Source organism: Colletotrichum acutatum (assembly GCF_030867785.1).
Source record: "Colletotrichum acutatum strain CBS 112980 chromosome Unknown BDZ83scaffold_21, whole genome shotgun sequence".
Taxonomy (NCBI): Eukaryota; Fungi; Ascomycota; class Sordariomycetes; order Glomerellales; family Glomerellaceae; genus Colletotrichum; species Colletotrichum acutatum.
In genome coordinates, this window is record NW_026849015.1 from 270014 (window position 1) to 294134 (window position 24121).

The following is a 24121-nucleotide window of genomic DNA, read 5'->3' on the forward strand; positions in this document are numbered from 1 at the left end:
CCAGGCCTCCTTGCAAAGAAGCCACTTGATCCCTTAGAGACTGAATAGCTTGTGCATCGGTATCACTACCAAGTTAGTTAACAAAAAACCGTTTTCATCTCGAGCCACAGACTTACGCGCTATTCCCTCGGTCTTTGCGTGGTTTCTTCGAGGCCGGGTATGCACCTAAGGCTATCAGTCTTCCTCGCCCAGCATCGGCAATGGGTGGAATGGATCAACCCACAAGTCAATGCCTGACGAGCGCAACGGAAACAAGGGCTCTTGCCATTGCACTTGCTCTTTCTTTTCCGGCACTCGAAGCTGCAAGGGTTTCGAAACGTAATCAGTGTAGGCCAACAACCAACGCCTGCTGACGTCGGAATACCGAAGATGGGTCTTCTTACCAGGCCTTGGAAATGTATTTCCCTCGAGTGGTCCGGGTCTTTGGGGCACTCGGAATTCCGCTCTTCTGAGAACCGGGGGATCCGGCTTGCGGGCCGTCGCCGCCGCCGACCGAGCTGGGAGATTCGGGAGAATCCATGTTCCAATCGAAAAGTAAAAAGTGATAGCACGTGATCTCCTTCCGCTCTCTTCTTTTCTTCGTTCTTTTTTTCTGGGACCTGCTTCTTTGAGCGAAGCAGTCGAATGATAATCGAACGATAAAAGAGGTCGAGAGAAAAAGGGCGGAATTTGAGAGGTAGGGTTTCCGGGGGGTTTTGAAGGATCTTAGCTGGACATTAACCCCCGCCACCCCGCAAACTTAAGCCGCTAGATCTCTGGGGTAGGGTGGCATTCAGCGGGGGTTGATCACTATCCGTCAAAGCCGGCGTCATACCCGAAATCCTTCCCGGGATGCGTTCAACATTTGACTAATTGGGGGTTCATGATTGATCACTCGTCCTTCAACACTTCTTTCCCCAGGAATACAACATGAAGTACTGACTCAGAATTGCAGTTACCTTACTGGACGTTCGTATGGGGACGGAGATAAGAGCAGGAACCTACCTGACTCGGGTGCCAGCTGGACTAAGCTTGGAAGGGATAGATGGTCTTGTGCTAAATTTTGCGGAATGGCGGCGTCCGCAGGGTTTCACCTCACCACAAGTCTTGCAACTTGAAGTTGAAATAGAGCTCTCATAGTAGGTCGATGTTCCTCGAGATACAATCTAAATGAGAATAACAGTTACACATGGTGTTTATCACTGGAAAGTTACACGCCCATATAGAGGCATATCTCGTAGGTAGGTAGATCGATCATGTAGCAACTGCCCATCCCAACAAAGATGGGAAGAGCTTGCAAAGGATGTGCGCATGCAACTTTCTGTACCATATGTGACTGTTAGGATCTTTCAGACGTATATGACCCTCATCGAAATCATCGAGATCTGAAATCCTTGACAGGCGCGGATCGAAGGTTCTTCTAGTGATCGAATGCCATCGGTGTCCAAAATGCCTGTTTGAGGTGGAATGGCAGGGCTGGCGGCGGAATTTCCGGCGGTTCCATACGCGCAAAGCGAGAGCGGAATTCGGAAATACTTCCGCTACCGCGCTGATCGGTGTGTTTCACTGAAGTTGTTGTCTTGAAGAGACATCCCTCGAGGAGAACATAGGTGACACTGTCTTCCATCCATGCAATCAGGTATGACTGGTAAACTGATATATGAATGTGCAATGATTTCAGCTGTTTTGCGCCCATGATTATATCGTACCTAGGGCGCAGTGAACATTGATGCTGACCTCATCAGAGGTCTCGTTTCCAGACTCCGAGTGCCACCATCCGGAAATGCAAAGTTGCCCCAGGCGGCTGAATCTTATTTCTATCACATCTAACTTAATGAAGCGATGCCATATAATGGGCTTCTCCCTGGATCGAAACATTCTTCGTCAGTATGCGTTCAATCCATGAGATTGCAGGCGTTGCCTGGGGTCTTTCCTGGTTTAGCTAGGTTGTTTAGCAATTTCAGAACACCAGTAGCCGTACGACTGTAGAGGGAAATTTTAAACGACTTTTTGGAACACGCGACAAACTAATGCGAAGACTTTGGAGAATCCCTCGAAATTATAAGCATGCTAACAGCAAATAAGCAAGTCAATACTGGGATAGCTTACTGGTGAGGCGCCAAAAAATTGTGCAATGTTGGAGGTGTGGTGTATAACCCTTGCCAATCGTTGCACCTTGGTTTGACCGTGTGCCTAATGCGTCCTTGTTGATAGAGTATAGTGTTGCTGGCTAGCATCTAGACAGAGGACCGATGTGGAAGTCGCCCAGATTCTTCTTGATCAGCTCATCATGACTGCGAGGCTTACGTCTTAACACAGGTAAATCTTGGGCTAAGTTCGATTACTCCCAGAAGGCCGAGACCTGGATAAACCCCCTCGTTCGGGGCGATGACGCGGAATTCAGTCGAAATCCCATTCAACTAGTACATTGACGGCCTGCCCTCGACGATATTCGTCAAGTTGGTACCTAAAAGCCACGGTCCCATCAACGCGCGGGACGTTGAAAGTATTTGGAGGGGGAGTCCTATTGTGCTTATGACGAATCCATCTTCCCATCTCATGTCATCCAGGTGTCTGTGAGGGACCTCATGCTATCTTGATGTACCGATATTATCGAGTCCCCCAAGATATTTTGACGGCTCCTGATTTACTGACGACTTCCGTAGACTGATTTGCTCGTAGTAGTTGGCATGACGATGCTGTCTTCTCTGATGGTTCAGACTTGCGTTGAATTCGGTTGATCGGGGCAAAGCAAACCGAGCGCTTGTTCAAATACACGAGGATCCAATTCTCATTGCAACTCGTGGACAGATCACCCCATCTCTGTAGACCCTCTCCAATCTCAAAACGCGGGGTCGACATTTTTACATTATTTCCTTCTACTTTGTCACCAGAGACATCGTTTTGAAGTCGAATATTCTCACAAAATGAGTCTGTTGACATTGTTTGCGGCGGACTCCGCACGGCCGTTGTGGGACAGCGAACCCATCGATGGGGCATTTGAAATCGACCTTCCACAAGGGACTATCGACCAAGGAGTTGTCAAAGCAGTCTCAAGACCATGGTTATTTGGCTATAAGCCAACGACGAAGCCCAACGGGCGCGCGGTGCTCATTCTGGGTGGCGGCGGTTACATCGAGCTCATGGTGGGCCGTGAAGGTGTCGCCGTCGCACGCTGGCTCGCTTCTCTCGGCTTCGAGGCCTTTGTACTTGTACACCGATTCCCGACAGCAGAAACAGGACCCCAAGCTCCCGTTGAAGATGCCAGACAGGCGTTGCGTCTGATCGAAGAGAAGGCGGCGCCAGCGAGGTTAGCGTTGTGCGGTCTGTCCTCCGGCGGACACCTTGCGTCCGCGCTGCTGGCCGAGTACCCGGCTTCGTGGGCGTCTTCTTCCGGGCCACCGGTGCCGAAGCCGGAGTTCGCCATCATTGGATACGGACCTATCTCTACCAATGCCAAGGGGCACACCATTATCCCCAATAAGGCGCCCCTCGAGCCGCCGGCGAAGCAGGAGCTTTACGATGTTGTCATCCCCGATCAGCAGATTTCGCGCCCGGCACCGCCAACTTTTATTGTGTATTCTGCCAGCGATCCCGTGGTGCCTGTGGTGAACGCATACCGGCTTGCGCAGGGGTTGCAGGCAGCGGAGGGGTCTGTCGAGCTCCACGTTTTTGCTGACGCGCCCCACGGCTTCGCTTTGGACACTGAAGGGTTGCCGGTCTCGAAATGGCCCTCAATGGCCGAGGAGTGGTTACGGCAGAGAGGATATCTGGCATGAATATTTGAGAAGTAGTAAAATGTCAAACTCTGCAGTACATTTAGACCATTTACCTACTTGTTGTACATGAAGCTTGCAGAGGATCAAACCGCCTGATGAGACGAACATACGAACATACGATAAACTCAATGGGCTCCTGCTGTAAATGAAGAGCCCGGCCGCTAAAGCAAGTTGCATCAGGCACCCAATTAGCCCCCAACCGCCACGTTAGCCATCGAAGGATCATGCAGTCATCTTTAAGCGCCCGTTTCGCGCCAAACATTTCGGAACTGCCACCACAGATACCAGGAGCTGAAGTCGAAATGTCGGAAACTAATGCAAGGCTCCCGGGGGTTGCCCCTACATTGACACACATATAACAAGGGTCTCTCAGTATTGAGGCGCTCATAGGCCCATCATCATATGGAGAAAGTAGCCCGCCTTGATAATTTTTTGGCCTGAAGGTTAGAGAAGCTTGAATAAAATATAGACAATTCTGTCACCCGACTGTAACAGGCAATCACTGAAACTCTGATCTTGCTTGCCTCAATCAGGCTCCACCGCTCTTGACAGTATAATGTCACACCTTGGCCTTCGCTGAACTCGAGAAAGAGAGGAACTTATTAGAGAAGAACACTTTCGCAGCCATTGATTTCATGGCAGCAGCTTAACCCCCACTACTGCCAACATGGCGCCTAGGTCGGAGTATTCGCGGTCTTCGACAAATACCCGCAGTCTGTTCGATGATGATTCTACGGAGAACAACAAGAACGCTTTCATCGTTGGAACGCATCCACTTCTTCAACGGGATGTAGAGCTTGATAGCTTCCTAGCGAAATCATCCGTTAGCGGCGAGGACAGAAGCGCAGACGACATTACTAGGCACACAGCAGCCTGGTGTCCAGCATGGCTTCGGTCAGGGACATTGTTGGCATTCGCCGCTTTGTTTCTTCTCTTCGGCGTCTCTCTTATTGTTATGTTTCAGTTTTCCCAGCAGAATAGTGGTCTGGTCACCACACGGCAGAGCCTTGTTTATCTCTGGCGATTTGGCCCAACAGCAGGTAAGAGAAAACTGTGAAGACTTTGTGTCAAGAGAGGCTGACATTCAACAAATCAAGTTCTCACTCTGTTGTCCATTTTCTGGTCAAGAGTCGAGTTACAGGCCATCCGCTATATGCCTTGGATCGCATACCGCGACAACCCATCGATGGGCAGGGACGGGTGCTCTCTTGACTACACAGCAATGCTGTCGCCTTCGATTCTTTATCAATCTCTGCGGAGAAGACACTTCCTTGTCTTCATCATCTCCGTTGTGTCTCTTTTTATCAAGATCCAGATTGTTCTTGCCCCTAGTTTGTACAGCCTAGTCAGCTTCCAGGCTGAACAACCCGTCGATGTTCGTGTGCTCGACTCGTTCAATGTCAGTACTCCAGCGATGTCCAACAGAGAGACTAGTGCATACTACATTGCAAAGGCCCTGCAGAATTTCGAAATGAAGCTACCATTTGGGGTCACAAAGGAAGGGGCCTATCAAACGTTCTCGTCTCGTCAGGGCTCCGGGCGGGGAACAGAAACGGAACCGATTACAGTTACTGTCGATGGGTACTTTGCAGAGATGAAATGTCTGAAGCTTAGTGACTACTCGCATACAATCCTCAAGGAAACAGGTCCCGCCAGAAGTTACTACGCTTTCAACGCCAGTCTTTTGTTCGAGGGCTGTGATCAGCCTGTCCCAATTACCACTGATCGAATGATGTGGATCAATTCCAGCCCGAACGAGACGACATTACAGAGCAGTTGGAGTGTCAACAACCTCCTCAATGAGCCAAAGCCGTGCTCAAACCTTCCACAACAACACAACCAGTCTTTGTACTACGCAACTCGCATTGGACCGTCAGCAAAGAATACGTCTCATCCTGATGTTCTTAATTTTGCGGCGATTTTGTGCTCCTCGACGGCCTGGACAACCCCAGTGGAGATAGTTGACGACGGCGTGAGCCCGAATATGACGGTCATACCGGACGGGTCCAGGACAACCGTCAACGCGGATCTCTGGTCCTTGTTGGGGAGCTCCATTCCTGAAACATCTGGACTTTGGGCTGGCTCAGGGACTGGTATTATCTTTGGGCCGATCATTACAGGTTTCCAGTTCAACGAAAAGGGAACGAACAATGATACTGATCCATCATTGTTCACTAATGATGTTCTTTACGACGCGGTCATGAACACGAGCAGTATCTTAGGCCCTTTAATCGGCCACTATCGTCTACGAGAAGAAAGCATTTCCCAAAGAACCGGAACAACGGTCGCCACCATCGAAAGGCTGACAGTAAACCAGTGGGTTTCACTGTCGATGACAGCGCTGTTTTTCCTACTTGCTCTTTTGACCGTGATCGTCCTGCTTCGCTACAGAAACAGGATGGCAGTATGGCACAGAGATCCCGCCACGATTCTCGGAAACATGCTGTTCTTCCGCGACAACATGGGACTGTCGAACAACATCATGGCTTCTCAGTCGCGTGGTCTCGACAACGAGTGGAGTTCTTGCGAGTTCACCCCTTTGGTACTGAGAACATGGACACGAGTGCCAATCTCTGTCCTGATTCTTGGAATTATCGGTGGGCTATACTACACCTTAAGTGTGTCGGAAACGCAAGAAGGGCTTGCCTCTATAAACGCTGATGGTTATTTGCATCTGCTGTGGACGTCGGTTCCAGCACTGGTGATGCTCTGTGTTGCCCTGTATGTTGGATGTTGCGACTCCGCATATCGAGGTTTGGCGACACTTTCAAGCCTTTCTCTGAGACCGTGTAGCGTAAGACTTCTCGATATGTCATTCCTTGACATGATGGGTCTAAGGGCATTATACTGGTCGGTCCGAAAACGTGTTTGGGCTGTCACGCTGTCACAGTTGCTTACCTTCCTCTGCGCATTTCTTACAACCCTAGCTTCGGTTATGTTCACCATAGACCCCGTGCCTAGCTCTACGAACGTCCAGCTGCGACAGACAACATGGTTCGGATCACGTCAGATGACGTTGAACAACGCTGGATCCTTCGCAGCAACGCGAGACTCGCTGAGCAGCCTTGTCCTGCGTAAGGGCGATGGAGCTTTGACATACCCACGGAACACCTACGATGATCTTGTTTTCCCGGTCCTCGACGGACTGCAAGGAACAGAGGCTTCCCCAAATATTTCTATCCAGCTCAGTGTTCCGGCTGCCAAATTGGCTCCTACCTGTGTGCAGTTGCCCGCCAGCACCTACAACATCACATTCCGGAACTACACCGAGGAGGACAAGTTCTTCGAGGTCCTTATGGTCGAGTCGTTCGATTGTCCCAACGGAAACCGAGCGCAGCTCCCGGGAATCATCTCCATGAGTACCGCTACCAACAGGCTAGGCCGCTCATACTTTTCAGACATCCTCGAATCACCAGGAAACACGTATTCCATCAACGGGCTTTGTAAACTTGGCTTGAACATGAGCGCTCCTGACTACATTTACTCTCCGTTTCGATTCCAAACTTACGTCTGGGGAGAGTTCAACAAAGAGAAAAACGATCTTGATCATCTCTCCATCTGGAGATGTAACTACACCTGGGTTGAGATGAGTACTCAGGTGTCATTATCCATGGAGTCGGACAGTACATACATTCTCGACCCTGAAAAGCCGCCGGAACCCGATCTATCAACTACAAAGCTCTGGGATCCTCCATTCGACGTTCCTCACTTCGACTTTCAGTTTATCAACTTTCAGGCGGGTGACGCATTCCCAACTGTTAGCCTAAACGACCCGCTCGCCGGTTCAATGGAAAGGCAATTCACAGTCTTGATAGAGCCATACGGCCAACTACCACTGAGCGCATTGGGAGATCTTAGCCAGGAATCCAACGTTCTTAATGGTCTGAAACAAAACTTAGGTTTCATTGGTGCCCAGCTCGCCAACTTAGAGAATCGCTTTGGCGTCACTGAGAATTCCAGAAATCGCCCTCCACCTGCCGATGGTCTCCCATCGCTTGAAGCAACCATTATAGACAGAAGCAAACGACGCTTAATCCAGAACCCCACAATCACATTTATCTTGATTGCGGTACTGGGCTTAGTGGCTCTGTGTAACATAATGGCAGTACTCTCCGCCGCTACGAGGGATCTTAGTGGAATGCCGCGATTATTCGATATGGAAGTGAAAGGGTTGGCGCCGGATGGTTTCCATAGCATGGCGTCCATGGTCAACCTGCTTCAGGGCTCAAATTCACCAAGCCACCTACCACAGAGCATTCATCTACTGTCAAAGGGCGACCTCTACAGTCGCATGGATGACTTGAGCTTCAGAATGGGCTGGTTTCAGAGAACCCGAGATCAGGCTAGGCATTTCACTGTTGGAATACTGGGCGATGAAGAGTTTGTCTACATGCACGGGGGTAAGCGCACCAGGGATACAAAATGAAGGCTTTGGCCTGTTAAGTGAAAAGAACCTTGAAAGATCTTCGTCCATCAGCAGCTACTGTGCCGGCGCGGAGGAAACTTCATCTTAGTACCTTAGATGTTGACAAATCGTCATATTCAGCACCGTAGTTCAGGGTATGTCGGTATCGCATTCTTCAAAAGCGCGGAATGCCTATAAACGACAAGATTGAAGACGCACTCAAGCTTTTGGAACACGAAGTATCCAGAATTTCAGATGACATGTGAGGGAATTATCATGGCATTGTAAGAGCACGTCTCAGCAGTTCAGTCCTCTGATCAACAGTAACTCGTGAAATGATATGTTTTGAATTTTCCAACGTCCCTATGCAGATTGGACTGTTGTTTCTTGTGGTTGCTTGTCGTCGCCTTCCATCACCGTGCCGTGCCTGTCACCGGCGATCAATGCGAACGGATCAACACCTACGGCAGCACGGCACCGGCCCGCACGTACTGCTGCCGTCTTCGGTATCGGGTTTTCGTATTTCAGTACTTTTCTCATCCCATCTTTACCCTTACTGCGAATGGATTACTCATTTTGACCAGTTTTCAACAGGGAACTGCTGCTGTCGGCCTCCCATCTAGCTTGTGTCAGCCTCGGTCAGACGTCAACTGAAAGCTTACTGGTTTCCCATTTCTACAGGTTTTGAAACACCACACGAAACCATGCGAGCTCCGACACTCTAATACGAATACTGTTCAGCCCCAATTACATACTCATGTAGGGGACCATCTGTGTGCCAGATCCTTGATCTGTGCTGCAGAGGTGATTTGTATTTGTTAGTGTGTCTTCATGTCAGAAACTGCAATCCCAAAGTATCGCTGCTGGATATTTGTCCCTTTACATCGCCGCTTTGGTGTTAACTTCACACTTACTTCTACAACTTTCATCCTTCACATCGGTAGTAAATCGGTCAGCTCTGGGAACCAGACATTTCTGCGTGCTGGCCACAACCCCGAAGTCGTCACTAGTCGCGCCACTTATCACTGGAACGTTTATTCACTACCGTCAAGATGGCGATCGCGGAGCAGGGCATGGTCATGATTGTGGTGGGGGCGATATTGATGTTTCTTAACACCTTCTTCGTCGGTCTACGTCTGTATACTCGGATTTTCATCACGAAGCATGTCCGACCCAACGACTACCTACTACTTACAGCTCTGGTTCGTACTCCAATCCGTGGTTTATGCATTCGTTACATCTGACGCTATGTTTGCAGGCCGCCTTTGCAGCTCTGTACGCTCTCTTGGTCCTTGGCGTTCAAGGCGGAATCGGCGGTAGCATCCTCCAGGCGACACTCCCCGGAATCGCCAGCTCTCTCAAAGTACTCTTTTTCCTGGAGATTATCTACGTGGTACTCACCTCCGCGATGAAAGGGAGCATCGCTTTGACCTTCATTCGACTATCGCGCTCGAGGATTCTGACTTCTCTGTTCTGGGTATCAATTGGCTTGGATGTAGCCATCAGCCTTGCTTTCATCATCTATTTGTTGGTCCAGTGCCAGCCGATTGATTTCGCATGGAGATTACTGGACGCGAACGCCAAGGGGCACTGCCTGCCTCTCACAGGACAGCTCTACATGGGGTATGCGTTGTCCATCGTGACGGCGACCCTGGATGGTCTTTTGATGGTTTCACCATGGATCATGATGAGAGGCCGCGGCCTGAACTCGAGACTGAAGATGTACATTTACGGCATCTTCGGGTTGGGAATCCTGTCAGTTCTACTCTGAGGTGATCGGAATGCGTTTGCTAATAGGGATACTAGCGCGACGATCGCAAACATCATCCGCCTGGTGGCATTGGTAAAACTCAAGGGGTCAAGCGACCAACTTCGTATGTGTTGACAAGTTCACTCTGGGTTTCGAATGCTAACAAGAATCGCAGTCGATGCAGCCCCCGTATTCAACTGGTCCGCCATCGAGGTCAGCATTGGTATCATCATTGCCGGATTGATCGAACTCGGCCCGCTTGCCGCCAAGTATAATATCAAGGGCTTCGAGTCCTACGCTGGTGACGACACCGTAATGCTCACCAAGCCAATCACTCACGAGTCAAGAGTGGATGATTACGAAATGGAGACAAGGAAAATGTAAATCGAAGACACGCACATTATAGTAGGTGAGAAAGGTCAAGAGAAGGACTGGTAACGGAATGTCCTAGGGCAGTGTTCTCTGGCAGAATGCTCTTCGACTACCAAACCCAGGAACAGGATACAGACCTAATGACGACGGTTATCAGCTTCTTACTAACGATGAATGTTATCATGGTCTTAATAATGCAATAATTCAGAATTTTCCCGTCTCGATATGTGGATGACAGACGTGCACTACCTAATAATCTAATCGGATCCTTTGTCTCCGCGACAGTATTGCATCGATCTAGAGAAATGAGTCAGGGCACTACGGTCTGCTCAAGCTTGCTTGATACGAACACTTGGCCGATTCTTATCTCAAGCTAGTAAAGCCGCAGAAAGTCGCCCACACACAGAAAATTAGAGTGCACAGGAGTCCGTCACACGGTATGAAGACTATTAGGCATGCCTTTACCCTTCTCAAATCCAGCTCAAACCGGAGGTTCCAGGCAGTCACTCTCAATTCTGAGAGGTCATTGGCAAGATCAATGAGCGACGGATGCGGCGCGGAACAAGGCTGTGTCGTCTGACGATTGGGGGGCGGGGCGACTTGACAAGACTCACACCGGATACATTCCCAAAGTGGAATTCCTTCTCTTTTGGATGCATCTAGCCGATAACTTCGTAGGAACACCAATAAGGAGTCTCTCCGCCACACCCAAATGTTTCTTCTCGTCATTTTCGAGTCTCGTTGGTTTGGAGGATTTTCAAAAGTTGACATGTATCAGCCCTACTGGGCTGGCTGACATTGCCCAAAATGGTGACAAGATACATGGCTGTGAAATGTCCGTATGACCTTGGGAAAAGGCAACATCAAGGAGGAAGGATTGGCCCCCAGAGCCAGCCCGGCCGAGGATGGAAGATGGCGGAAATCAACCTCCTCGATGGATACATATAAATCGAAGAGCATTCTCGCCTCCCGTTCAACTCACAGCGATCCCAGACGTCGAAAGTTAATCTCTTCTTTTACTAAAGCTTGTCCTCACTAAGACTGGCTATCGAACTACTTGTTTCTCCCAAAACATTGTGTTCAAAAGCCTTGAGGGATTCCTCTCTGAAATGCGCAACTACGAAAAGCTTACGAGAGACAATGATCTCGAATCGGCAAAAGACGAACGTCTTCTATACGAAGATGAAGTTCTGCCTATTCACTTCATAGATCAAGCGGCTATTATTCGAAAACTCGTTTTCAACTATACCTTTCGCTATGACAACGTCCTTGAAGCTAGAAAGCTTCACGAAAGTCTACTCCAACTTGTGCATACGCCTGGATGGCGTAAGATTGGAGGCCGTCTACGAGCCAATGTAAGTCAAGATGTCCATTGTGATATCAAGAATCCGTTTACTTGCCAGTACTGACTGCCATCGTGAAATCGTGCAGAGTGAAGGAAAACTCGAGATCCATGTACCACGCGTTTTCACCGAGACACGCCCAGCCGTGAGGTTTTCCCACGTCGACCATCTTAATACCAACATCGATTCCCATCCTCTTGCTTCGAGGCTGCCCAAGTCAACAGGATCTATACCATCTCTACAAGAAGGCAGTCCAGCCTTCAAGTCCTTCGCTGCACCCGCTGATCTACCGAAGAATACCAACCATTACTTGAAGAGCGACGAGCCCTTGCTTTGTCTTCAGGTTACATCTTTCGCAGACGCTACACTAGTAGGGCTCACATATCCACACTCGCTTGCCGATGCCATGGGCACTTCAGAGCTGCTCAAGGCATGGTCAAATATCATAGTGGGCAAGAGCTATCTGGTGAAGCCTCTCCAGGGCACTCATCGAGATGTGCTTGACAGCGCAGGAAACGACCTCGATAAGCAAGTCTCGCAGAGAAAGTTCGCTTTAGAAGGTCAGCAAACCCGGGGCTTTGCTTTGGTTTCCTTCATTACCCGATATGTGTGGGATATCGCGACTCGCCGAACCGTGCAGGCCCGACACATATATTTGCCCGCCAACTATCTGAGGCACCTGCGCCAAGGAGTCGAGCAGGAGCTCAAGGAAACGCATGGTGGGGTGGTGCCTTTCGTCAGCGACGGAGACCTCATTACAGCTTGGGGTTCTCGCCTTGTCATGTCGTCACGACCATGGAAGAGATGCAGTGCAGTAATATGCAACGTATTCGATATCCGTCGGCGTTTGGAGAATGCATTTGCACCCGAGGGCCCATACCTGCAGAACCTGATCCTTCCAGCAACGACCGTCCTATCCAGACGAGAGGCTGCCAACGCCACGACGGCACAGATTGCTCAACATCTGCGCCAAGCCATCACAGAGCAGACTAGCGACGTACAGACCCGGAGTCTCCTGCGTCTCGCACGTAACTGGTTTGCAGCTCTAGGCACAATGCCCTTGTTTGCGCGGTGGGATTCCCGAGTGATTGCCTGCTCCAACTGGACTAAGGCAAAATTCTTGGATGCCGCCGATATCAGCTCTGCTGCCTCGGGCGACGTTGGCGAACACAAGCCCTGTACTGGAGTGGTGGGGAACTCTGCGGCGGATGCGGCGCAAGATCATGTCAGACCAGTCATGTTCTGGGGCACCACCATGAACGCGGATGACAAAACCCGTGACGCTTTTATGATCTACGGCAAGGACGAATCTGGAAATTACTGGGTTCAGGGGTTTTTGAGAAAGGAAAGCTGGGCTCTGATTGAGGAGGAATTTCGACGCTTCGGAAAGGAGTCGAAGGAATCTATCTGACTTGGGGTACATCTTATCGGCGTCAGACTGAGCCACTGTAAGATACGAGCTGGCAAGGAAGTGTACTAAATAATTCCATGTTACCACCCCTGCTCAATTTTGGTTACTCAAGTTTCGTTTCCAGTGGTTCTTAGGGCTGCATATGCAGGACGTGACTGACAGTTGGAGGAAGCACCAACGACATGCTAAGTCCTCGGATTCAACCCGGGAAGAGGAAACTATGCGACGGAGTAACATCGCAATTGGCCTGGCTGAAGATAAGAGGCGCTGCCAACAGTTGCATAACTGCACATGTGCGGCATAGCTACGGACGTAAACACGGCCGTAAGGCGGCGTCGACCCTTAGGCTCCCATGAGCTCGTAGCCCCCACGCGTTGTTCCCATGACCAGGGAAGTGAGAAAAAAAAATGAAATGCTCACGTTTCGGGAAGCTATTTGCCCGCCGGAATTGGCATTTCCAGACTATCAGCAGGCCACCAGACGCCTCCGAAATCCAAAGGGGGAACATGCAACTATCTTTGCCAAGTACTCTGGAAGCCTGTCTTTAGTAGGTTGGGTGTCCTGTATGAAAGTCTGGCAGGTGGCTGGACTGCTTCTCTCTGGACGAATGACCTCCAATGAAACTGAGGAATTCAAGCCATGCAAGAACTTCGGTTTTCCGTACTGTATACATCAAGAGCCCATGGTCCAACCGTTTTCACAAGTAATTTTCCTCCTTGCTGATTATTGATTGAAATAAGTATGACTCTTTCATTGCTTCCGTTTACGTTTCTCAACGGCGATTGAGGCAACCCCCTAATAAGGTGAAGATACTCGACCTAGCCCAATGAGATGCAGAATACCACCTTGTGAGAATGACTCTTTTCCTTCAGCAACAAGTGAGCTAGACCACAATACCCGGCCAGACTTCAATTGGGTTACGGTAGAGTCAGATCGAAGGTCTCCCTACGGTATTCCAAGGGACATGGCGCAGATCTTTGCCTTGCCTGGTAAACGGAACTTGGGTCATGCAGAATTCTGACTCTGCGCCGGCGAGGTCTGGATCCGATACGCCGGTACTCAATAACAAATTTTCCAAAATGCCCTGCGGTAACTGGGCATCCGTGCACATCCATTCCGACCAGACGTTGAAGAGTTGAGACAGTGAGATCGACAACTCTGGGAATGGGTGTCTCAACGCATTCGGCAGAGCTAAGCCTCAGATCGCCAAGATCTGCCAAATCTTCAGGGATTCTGTGAACCCCAGCCTACTGTAAAAAGAAAGTTACAGGCCGAATGCGTTAATCTTGAGTCTTAGTGCCGACAACTTTGACAACTATGGAAGTCATACCAAGAGTAGAATCTAACGACTAATACTGCATGGGGCATTCAGAGCTTTCTAAGCATCTATCACTTCTCATCGAACCCTAGATATGTCTCAATTGATTTATACTCTCAGCTGAAAAAGAACGCTAGGACGTATTTCCGACATCATCCTTCGATTGAGGTTCAAGCTGTACCGTTGTACGAATACCCTTACTTCACTCAATGATGAGCATGATGGCGGGTTGCAATGGATGAGATCTTCCCGACTGCCGGCCCCTTGCGGTTCGATACGGAGATGCACTGAAAATGGAGCCTTCGCGGCTGCATGTAGATCTCTTTCTAAAGTCGCGCAAAGATGGATAGGTCTGGTTGGAATGAGAAGGAGAAGTTCACTCTTCCTTCGATCCCTGCGCTCTGACATGCTCCTAGAAGCCGCAATAGATGGGAATCCTATTTGCAAGGGTACTAAGGCATGAATGCGATATTAGTCGAATAGAATACTGGTATACTCTTACTATCCCTTGCGGTCTTCGATATGATGGCGGCACTCGGCAGTAAGCGCCAGCACGTGGAATGAAGGTAAGGGACGCAACATTGTTGCTGTGTGGAGTGCGCTTCAACACTCGGAATGATGCTTGAATTGAATAATCAGAATGACTAGAGCGACTGCTATGGATCAATGTAGATCATAGACAACTCCGTCGTTCAAGTCATCTTGAGACGGTAAGGAATACTGCCAATGCAGGGGATGACTTGGGTGCCCTCATTCCTTGAGTCTGAGAAAGACTAGTGAAGGAATTACTGTGTTGACGATCTCTGAGTCCTTCGAATGCTCATGTGTGGGGATAGCATCTCTTGAACAAGTCTTCTAAATGTAGGATCGAAATGTATAAAGAGCATTGCTTGTCCCTCCTGTCAAGGCTTCTATTCCCTTCATCATCACACTCAGCAAACTCATCTCATCTATTCATCTTCTCTTCACTCTTCAGCAATCCTCATCCCTCTTAATCAGCATCATCTGCCACTTCCAAATCCCGACCTTCAAGTCTACCTCAATCTTCTCAAAATGCAGTTCTCTACCGCCGCTATTACTGCCATTGCCATGGCCCTCACCGTCACCGCCGCTCCCGGCACCACTGCTCCGGTCAAGAGAACCCTCGACACCCTCACCTACGGTGAAGCCCAGAACGTCTGCGGCGAGAACCTCAGCGTCAGCTGCTGCAACCAGGCCAGCGCCGACACCAATGTCAACGACAACTCGGGATCCGGAATCCTCTCCGGCATCTTGGGTGGTGTCCTCGGTAACGGCGGCTTGAAGCTTCTTGATGGATGCTCCTCCATTGGAGCTGGAAGTGAGATTCTCCGATACCAAGTGTCTCTGTCGAACGCTAACAATTAGTAGTTGCCAACGACCTCTTGAACAGCAAGTGCAAGCAGAACGTTGCCTGCTGCAAGTCCGATGGCAACACCGTAAGTGCTGCCGAGTAAAATGTGACATTGTACAGATGTTTCGCTAACTTTTATTACCTTAGGCTTCCGGTCTCGTTGCTGTTCAGCTTCCTTGCATCCCCATCTCTGGCCTTTTGTAAAAAAAGAGTCCGAAGATCTCCCTATTCAGTTTGATGGTTGGTCAGCTATCTGGAACAACGGGACTAGTCTGCTGAGAGACATAATGGAGGAACAGAGGTGCTGTATGAGTTCGAGGCAACAAGAAGGGTTCGATTCGCGATCAGGGTTTTACTCTGCTAGATAGCTTTCAAAGGCTTTCAATATACTTATTTGCTTTTAACCTCTTGCCAATGAATAACATCCGCGCAAAGTCGAATGAATCCTAGGCAAGGTTCCTAGATTTATGCGGGATGAATCATGAATCATGGATGTCAGGATGACGAGTTCCAATTTCCATGGTCAAGATGCTCATCCATAGTTCAAGCAATTACGAGTGGCTTTTCCTTCTCGGACGGCAAAAGGATTACTAAGACATCGTAGGCTAATGTACCCACAGCCTAAATGTCCTACCTCGAGCTAAGATATTAGTACCTCTGGGAGGGATGCCTACAGGGTATGTCGGGAATCACGGGCATTTTGTCAACCCGAAAACAATGGCTCTAGGCTACGAATCTATTCACTAGAGACAGATCTGATATTCAATAGTAAGAAGAACTAAGGGGGTAAGTCGGAGAATCATCCGAACGGTTCGTTCCTTCGGTGGTGGTTGCCTGACTAATCGGGTTCGTCGGAATTCCGAAGAGCCCTGTACTTAAGCGACGAATGCATACAACCATATTTCTAACTCAAGCGACTTTTAAATTATATCCGAAGTCCCATGCAAGCCTTGCCACGAGTAAGCTCCCGCGGATATTGTGGGGTGCAGCGCGTGTGGAGGTCGGGACGAGCAACAATGCCGTCGCTAAGGATAGTCGAGTCGATCTCTCAGGAGAGGAGCACGCCTATCTCCTAAGTCCCCGAAAGCGATCATCGTTGCCTCTGTCTCGTGTTATAAGATAGAATGAAGACCACTTCTGATACCGATGGCAGAAGAGACATTGAATGCTTCTGCCATACACCCGAGATCCAAATCATCTAAATACAACGTCTGCATCATGAACCCCTCGAACTCTCAAATCTCCCAAGACAGTTACCATTGGATCTCGAAAGCAATCGACACTTTGGATCCCGAAACAGACTATGAGACTATATGGCGTCTGACATCAAGCTACCAGCTTTCTGACTTCGCCAACAACTTGATTTACACCCTTACCTTCCCCAACTTTGTCATTCCCCTGCATGGAGCAGAAGTGGTATGGCGCTCTGACGGCGGCAAAGTCGTCCATAAAGCCGTCGACAGAGTCGAGAAGACGGAGCACTACAACATGGCGTGGTGGTACTATGGTCCCAGCGATCAACGTTGCCGAGATGCCGTTGAGAGAATCAACCAGCTACACGCCGGCCTCGCCCGACAGTATCCTGGAAGATTTTCCCACAATGAGGACTACCTCTACACCCTCACCTTCAGCGCCGTGTTGATGCATCGCCTGAGGATACGGCTTGGTTTATCAGGTTTTACGGAAAAGCAGCAGATTGCTGCTCACCACTTCTGGCGTGACATGGGCCCTCTTTTCGAAGTCGAAGGCAAAGGAAATGTGAAGGACTACCCAGCAGATTTCGATGGGTGTATAGCATTCTGCGAGGCGTATGAGAACACACCTCGAGAGTACAATGAGAAAGCTCGATACATCGGTTTATCCATCTTCAATCTCTTTGCCTATCGTTATTTCCCCCCAGGCCTGCGATGGTTTGGCATGGCGTTTCCCCGGACGCTTTCTCTGCCGACGACGCTGAGCGCGTTTCGCATCGAGCCGGCCAACCCCTTACTTGCAGCCATAGTCATCTTCATCGTGAGAGCAGTGTTTCTGGTCACAGAGGTCTTGCTGCCCGACCCCAAAGTCCCATTTTTTGAAAGATTGGAGACTCTGCCAGAGGTAGAGACACGAAGGCGAAAAGAGGAGATGAGAGCCCTGGACAAGTCCTATGAGCAGTTCATCATGTCTCAGTTGAGCGGTCCCGGCTGTCCGTTTAGCGCAAAAGTGCAATAGATATCCCAAGCTGAGAATTTGCCACCGAGTGTCCGCCCGACAGAAATAATGACTTTCATTTGACTTCTCTATGATCTATCATCTCTCAAAGAACATTGAACATCTGAGTCTCGCTCTAGTTCCTAGTTGCCTCCTTCTTGAGCCAATCTCGCCAGCCCTGGTCGGCAAGAATATGTCTAACTCTAGCTTCGAGCCATTCCGTATTTCCCCAGAAGCCCCAAGATGCCTGGAAGCGACACCAATCCACCAAAGCAGTCTCCCAGTGTCGCACGAACGTTTCCCAATCATAATTATCGGGCCCCTTGCCCGTCGGCTTTTGGCTCATGAGAGTACTTCGGTACTTCTCCAGAATAGTTCTCTCACCCTTATCCATAGCTAGCTCATCCGGTATGTCTTCGTGTTGAGTGAGCATCTCAACGGGGACCGAACAGGTGAATAGCTTGGCGAGATCGCAGCCGCCAATTCCAAGTCCCGCGTACTGGAAGTCGAAGAAAGCTACCTTGTCGCCAGATTTGGTCGTGAAGAGGTTTTCGGACTTGACGTCGCCGTGAATGTATGTCTCAAACGGCCTGGCAGATGGTGTGAGGAAGTCGGCAACTAGCTCGGCAATTGAAGAAGATGAACCCTCGACGGGGTCACAGAATGCCGAAGACCATTCGGAATAGTCGTCTCGGCATAGCGACCCATATTCCTTTCGTCTGGTGGCAAGGTACGTGTAACCTCCATTCAGCCACATCTTGGGCTCCGTGACGCCATCACCGGCCTCCCTTCGTTTCGCTTCCTCAAGCGGGGGCAGCACGAATTGCCCAAGGTCATCCGGCAGCGATGCCCAAGAACTGCTGTGATACTTTGCCAGCCAGTCCAGCGCGGCATTGACTTGCTCGTGGTTGAGGACCAATCTCTTTTCACCAGCCACAGGAAAATCTGGCCGCAGGTCCGTGATGATGGTGGCGGTGAGACCCTCAAGCTCTTCCTTGCGGGGCTTATTGTCCATATCTAGAGTGGAAGCGAGGCATTTTGCTACAGCGACATCATCTGATAGTCGCGGTGCGATCTCTTGATAGAAATATTGCTCCACCTCGTAGCTTAACATCTTGCGCAGGTGGCCCTCATCTGTTCCCTTGGCGCGTGGCGGTGAGATGAGTTTGATGATGAGGCGATATGTTCCATCTTCTTCTGGGCGGATAGGTAGCGGCTTTTGATCCAAGTTAGCGGCACCATTGGTATCGGCAAGTTTTGCAGTGAGGGCACAGATGTGGCCGTAGCCCGCCCAAAGAGTTTGAAGCTCAGTGAGGGAGAAAAGTTCAAGGCCTAGCCATGAGAGCATAATTTCGGCGACGTGACGAGGCTGCTTGAGAGACGCCATGGTGACAGAAAATGCGGCCGTCGCAAGTACCAATTGAGCGTTAGCGATGCTGAATCCCGCGAATGGTGCCTGGGCGATGAGATGAGTGAAGTTGGATGAGAGTTGATGAGGTTCAGTGAGCGCCACTTCCATTTCGAGAACGTTTCCTAGGTGGGTCCCGATGACTTCGCCCAGTCTCAAACTGCCATGAACACGATGAGAGAGTAAGAGAAGTTTGCAACAGCTGCACAAGTTTGTAAATTCGGAAACTTTAAAAGCCAATTGGAAGAGTTAAAATTCAAAAGCAAAATTCCGGACTCATCAGCGCAGCTGAAAGTAAGTTATCAATCACCTAATATCTCATGCAAATCCTGGCTCGGCGTTCGTCAGCTGGACCAAGTACCTAGGTCGTGCTTTCACAGCTGGCGCCGCCTGGGAGAGCAAGTGGAAGAAAATCCGAGCGCGAACATGTCACTCATCGTCATCGTGAACTTGCCCACTCTCACGATCTCATCATGAGACTCCCGTCGTTCACCGGTCAAGGCATTGGATTAAAGGAACAGTCAGGATGCGAACAACGCGTGCTTGGGGAGTCTAAGATAATCGCAGCAATCTGCCCCCAGGCCATCAAGGTGCCTTTCAGCCCCACCGCAAGATATTCCTACCTACTAAAGGCGGGCTTCACGACGCCGTCGACAGCTCTCGTACCAAGGGCATGAAATTCTACCTTCAAAATCCAGTTCGACTCATATACAAAAAGAAGAATGGGCCGAACGCAGCCATCAGTTGGGCAGCCACCAGCGGCCTTTCGGAAAGCCGCGCGAGCCAAAAAGGCCAAGGTCACCCTCAATCAGCTAATTCCATCGCTGCTCCCTACGCACCCACGAGCCCAGCGCGGGATCGATTCAGCTGAGCTGATCGTCGAGCCAAAGTCAGCGGTCAAGGAGACCCGAACTCCCAAGAAAGAAGGCCCTGATGTTTCGGAGACCAATGGGGCACTTCACATCAGACTTCAAGTAGCCGACACTCTCACAGCTGCTCACGCGTTGGTGACCGAGAAGGCGGAACCGGATCGCCCGGTAAACGTAAGCAATAAAGAGACACGGGTCGCGATACTCAACATGGCTTCACCTCTGACGCCCGGCGGTGGCTTCGTCAACGGAGCCGGTAGTCAGGAAGAGTCATTATGTATGCGGACTACGCTGCTGCCATCTCTAAAAGACGAGTACTACCGTTTGCCGGAGCTCGGTGCCGTTTACACACCAGATGTACTGGTATTCCGAGATGAAGATACGGACGACGTGTTGGAGAAGAAAGACCGATGGTTCGTGGACTGCATTAGCGCTGCCATGTTGCGAAATCCGGAAATTGAGCGAGATGAAGACACTGGCTTCAGCCACTACGTTCAAGAAAAAGACAGACAACTCATCCTGGAAAAGATGAAGATTGTGCTTCGGATATGCCAGCTCAAGGGCATCAGGAAGATCGTCCTCGGTGCTTGGGGATGTGGTGCCTACGGAAATCCAGTCGCCGAAGTAGCCAAGGCTTGGAAGAAAGCACTGCTACCGAGAAACGACAGAAAAGGGAAAAAGAAAGGGAACAAAGAGACATGGAGCGGGATCGAAGAAGTTGTCTTCGCAATCAAAGATATTGGCATGGCTGACGCCTTCGAAGAGGCTTTCGGAAAAGGCATTGACAGAGACGTGGAAGCTGAGGTGGATGAATCCGATGAGGATATTGATATTGCTCAAAGGGACAGGGAAGAACTTCAAGCAAGGATTGCCGAATTGAAGCAGCGCATCGATGCCACGCCAAATCCACAAGTCAAGAAGGGTCTCGATTCAATTCTTGATGGATTGATAAGCCAACTGCCCACTAATTCGGGAAAAGACATCGACGAAGACGAGGATGAAGTTGATGGATCAGAGGACGATAGCGGCGATAGTGACGCAGGTTCAGAGCAAGCATGAATCCAGGCATAACTTATGATCTATTAATAGCACTGTTACCCTCTCAAAGCATGCTCCAGCTCATTGTTGAATTGTGTTTTCCCTCCTCAAATCAGGACGGGTGCCAGGAAAGATTAGACAATGGTCCCAAGCTAACGTCGGACAGAGTAGGCTAAGATGTTATTCACCACTGCTTCGTAATACGTGCGCGACCAGCCGTGATCTGTACAACCTCGGGCAATAGCACCCCCTGCGAAGCAGCGCTGCCGTTATAGCCGATGAACCGACAAACTGGTTCCGGCCGAGGTCATCATAACCAAGTATATGCCAATGGCCGTGGGATGTCTCCGTGTAATGTCTGACATGGTCATCTGATCTGGTCAGAGTGGTAATTTTGAATATTCCTCTCAATTCTCGCTAGCAATAGTATCACTGGCAGAACAATTTCGCAAATGATGTCATCTGCCTCACTGCCATTGAAAAGGCCAGGTGAAAGACGGCAAATTATAATTCACAGTCTCCAGTGGATGGAATTGTCCTGATTGGTTGTGATTGAACCTACACGGCTTCCATAATTATTTAGTTGGCTGTACGGGACCCTACAAACTTCATGTCGGAGAGTCATTTCGAAGACACGGGGTAACTAGCAACTTAAAACCATTCGATCGTTGTATTGCAATATGTTACTGAGTGTCAACCACTCAAGTTTCTAGAGCCCAACTTAGGTCACCATCTAAGCATAAATCCCCCATCTTCTACAAGTTGTGGACGGTGCTGTTCCTAGTCCACCTGCGGAACGTCTTGCCATAGAAGTAGAAGATTGCCCCGCAAGCGCAGAAAAAGACGGTCAACGCCATGTTGGTCATGAAAGCCGGTATGAAACTGCACGTTCACGTCAGCATATGGCATCGGCCAAAAGAGAGAGACTTGACTGACCCTGCCTGTATTGTCCAAGGGGTAATGAATTTGCCCATGCCGTATCCCCACACGTTCTTGTTCACCGTGATGGCAACCATGAGAGGACCAGTCACTGGCTTGTAGCAGTCGATGGCGTAGGTGCTGGCGATACTGGGCAAAGCAGCAACCTGGATGCCTGCGCTCGCGTAGCCGAGGACTACGATAATAGGCCAGGACCAGTGATTCTGATATCCAATAGCGGTGATGATATTACCAAATATCATGATGATTACGAATGGAATCATGGCAGGGAGACGCATCTCAGGCTCTCGGATGCCGTTATTCCGAGCAGTCGCGCGGGCGGAGACCCAATCGCTAAAGGGGCCAGCGGTGACGAGTCCAATCAGCGCACCGACAAGAACTGCTAGATTGGTAAAGCCTACAAAAGTTAGTCTGTCATAACGATGCTGGGATGCCGAGCCGGGGTCAGGAGGCTTACCAATAGACTGAGAACTCATGTTATAAGGGGGTGCTGCGAAGACTTGAGACTGCGTGAGGTTTAGGATGAGGAAGTTGCTGCAGCTCCAGCTCACAACAAACGATGCAAATACCACAATGGGGAACCCAAAGAGCTTCCAGGGAGTCCAGAGGTCGAACCAGATGGTCTTCAGGGGCGACGAGTTGCGCTGGAAAAGGTACCACTGCTGCTTAGAGGGTGTCCCCTTGCCAAGGTACGGGTCCATGTCCGCGGTCCGGGTTGGGTTCAATGTCTCGTCGGCAACTTCGATTGTGACAGCGTCCTGAGTTGGCTGAGAACGAATCCATCTTGTCTCCGGGAAGCCAAAGAAGGCGTAGACAATGGAGGCACCTGTCAGCGCAACGTTAAGCCACCAAAAGTTCTGCCATCCAACATGATCCGCCATTGGGCCCGCAATAACCGGCGCAATCTGAAGAGGTTAGCCACGAATACTTCCTGCTGCCTTTTATGATAGACCCACCATCAAAGATCCCATATAAACAACCCAGTATAGCGTGTTCCAGCGGCCACGGTCGTGCAAGAAGTAAATATCGGCGATGACTTGCGGTTGCAGGGTCTCTGAAGGGCCGGCGCCGATACCGTTGAGTCTGCAATACAGTCAGCATGTACTTTCGAAATTTAGGATCAAAAGAAGCAGGACTTACACGCAGGCACCCATGAAAGAGCCGTACGTTGTAGCTTTCGCTCTAAGAACATGCGATGCAAGGCAGACTAGCTGCGAAACAATGAAGACAGGGCGTCGACCAAATGAGGACGAAATCGGAGCCCTTGAGAAAGTCAGCCATGGCCTCGAGAGTAAATTTCCTTTTGTGGTCTCACCAAATGAAATTGCTGAATCCGAGCAATAGAATGGTCACGCCCGTAAACTGAATGACGTCTTCGAGGTTGCTATTGTAGTCTCGAATAAGGTATGGAAACATGGACGCAAGAGACAATGGAGCAAAGCCTTGCGAGAAGGTCATCAGAGAGACCGCGCCCAATGTAGACCACTTCCATGACGATTTCCAATTCAAAGGGTCGTGCGGATCCTGTGATGGTTGAGGGACGAGAACCACTGTCGAGTGTTCGCTCTTGATCAGGTGATGCTTCAACACATCGGCCATGACCTCAGTACCAGGCACCACTTCAATGTGAAGCTCATGTTCAATCTCCTCGCGGGTCTACAAGAACATGTTAGCGGAAATTCGTTCAAGAGACAATGCTGGACTTGCTGTCTTTTCCGGATCTTTCGACATGGTTATGAATTTCTGGCTTGCAATTATACGTCTTGGACAGTGATGCGATCAAAAACACAGTGATGGATTTAAAAAAAAGCCATAGTAACATCGGGGTGAGGACGTGGGCAATAAATGTAGACACAGGGCAAGACACATCGACCGATACAGTCTGGTCGAATTACCGACGCGATCTGCGACATCAACCTGTCGACGACACAGCTACGCGTCTAGTGTT

General features: G+C 49.9%; 9 protein-coding genes across 9 annotated transcripts; 7 read left to right on the forward strand and 2 right to left on the reverse strand.

The window, feature by feature from the left end:
• The first annotated feature begins 2557 nt into the window (after nucleotides 1-2557).
• BDZ83DRAFT_611332 (Alpha/Beta hydrolase protein) lies at nucleotides 2558-3841 on the forward strand. Its single transcript, XM_060507653.1, has 2 exons — nucleotides 2558-2580; nucleotides 2646-3841. Exon 2 carries the CDS (start codon nucleotides 2907-2909, stop codon nucleotides 3756-3758), a length of 852 nt encoding a protein of 283 aa, XP_060367928.1. The 5' UTR covers nucleotides 2558-2580; nucleotides 2646-2906; the 3' UTR covers nucleotides 3759-3841.
• A 326-nt stretch (nucleotides 3842-4167) lies between these two features.
• Nucleotides 4168-8513, forward strand: BDZ83DRAFT_665822 (uncharacterized protein). The gene is made up of 2 exons (XM_060511090.1): nucleotides 4168-4798; nucleotides 4856-8513. The coding sequence occupies exons 1-2, from the start codon at nucleotides 4426-4428 to the stop codon at nucleotides 8182-8184; spliced, it is 3702 nt and encodes a 1233-aa protein (XP_060367929.1). The 5' UTR covers nucleotides 4168-4425; the 3' UTR covers nucleotides 8185-8513.
• A 702-nt stretch (nucleotides 8514-9215) lies between these two features.
• BDZ83DRAFT_571753 (uncharacterized protein) lies at nucleotides 9216-10297 on the forward strand (the record flags this gene model as incomplete). The annotated part of the gene is made up of 4 exons (XM_060504436.1): nucleotides 9216-9365; nucleotides 9422-9918; nucleotides 9970-10037; nucleotides 10089-10297. The coding sequence occupies 4 exons, from the start codon at nucleotides 9216-9218 to the stop codon at nucleotides 10295-10297; spliced, it is 924 nt and encodes a 307-aa protein (XP_060367930.1).
• A 1097-nt stretch (nucleotides 10298-11394) lies between these two features.
• On the forward strand, nucleotides 11395-13039 carry BDZ83DRAFT_649235 (uncharacterized protein; the record flags this gene model as incomplete). The annotated part of the gene is made up of 2 exons (XM_060510254.1): nucleotides 11395-11640; nucleotides 11717-13039. The coding sequence occupies 2 exons, from the start codon at nucleotides 11395-11397 to the stop codon at nucleotides 13037-13039; spliced, it is 1569 nt and encodes a 522-aa protein (XP_060367931.1).
• A 2371-nt stretch (nucleotides 13040-15410) lies between these two features.
• Nucleotides 15411-15933, forward strand: BDZ83DRAFT_749674 (uncharacterized protein; the record flags this gene model as incomplete). Its single annotated transcript, XM_060513795.1, has 3 exons — nucleotides 15411-15696; nucleotides 15747-15814; nucleotides 15877-15933. 3 exons carry the CDS (start codon nucleotides 15411-15413, stop codon nucleotides 15931-15933), a joined length of 411 nt encoding a protein of 136 aa, XP_060367932.1.
• A 1014-nt stretch (nucleotides 15934-16947) lies between these two features.
• On the forward strand, nucleotides 16948-17940 carry BDZ83DRAFT_571684 (uncharacterized protein; the record flags this gene model as incomplete). The annotated part of the gene is made up of 1 exon (XM_060504430.1): nucleotides 16948-17940. The coding sequence occupies one exon, from the start codon at nucleotides 16948-16950 to the stop codon at nucleotides 17938-17940; it is 993 nt and encodes a 330-aa protein (XP_060367933.1).
• BDZ83DRAFT_611362 (phosphotransferase) lies at nucleotides 17904-19563 on the reverse strand. Its single transcript, XM_060507654.1, has one exon. The coding sequence runs from the start codon at nucleotides 19436-19438 to the stop codon at nucleotides 18056-18058; it is 1383 nt and encodes a 460-aa protein (XP_060367934.1). The 5' UTR covers nucleotides 19439-19563; the 3' UTR covers nucleotides 17904-18055.
• A 35-nt stretch (nucleotides 19564-19598) lies between these two features.
• On the forward strand, nucleotides 19599-21298 carry BDZ83DRAFT_611363 (uncharacterized protein). The gene has a single exon (XM_060507655.1). It carries the CDS (start codon nucleotides 20050-20052, stop codon nucleotides 21253-21255), a length of 1206 nt encoding a protein of 401 aa, XP_060367935.1. The 5' UTR covers nucleotides 19599-20049; the 3' UTR covers nucleotides 21256-21298.
• Nucleotides 21299-21989: 691 nt separating this feature from the next.
• On the reverse strand, nucleotides 21990-23772 carry BDZ83DRAFT_749678 (major facilitator superfamily domain-containing protein; the record flags this gene model as incomplete). Its single annotated transcript, XM_060513796.1, has 6 exons — nucleotides 21990-22116; nucleotides 22171-22570; nucleotides 22631-23078; nucleotides 23130-23256; nucleotides 23314-23436; nucleotides 23489-23772. The coding sequence occupies 6 exons, from the start codon at nucleotides 23770-23772 to the stop codon at nucleotides 21990-21992; spliced, it is 1509 nt and encodes a 502-aa protein (XP_060367936.1).
• Nucleotides 23773-24121: the final 349 nt, after the last annotated feature.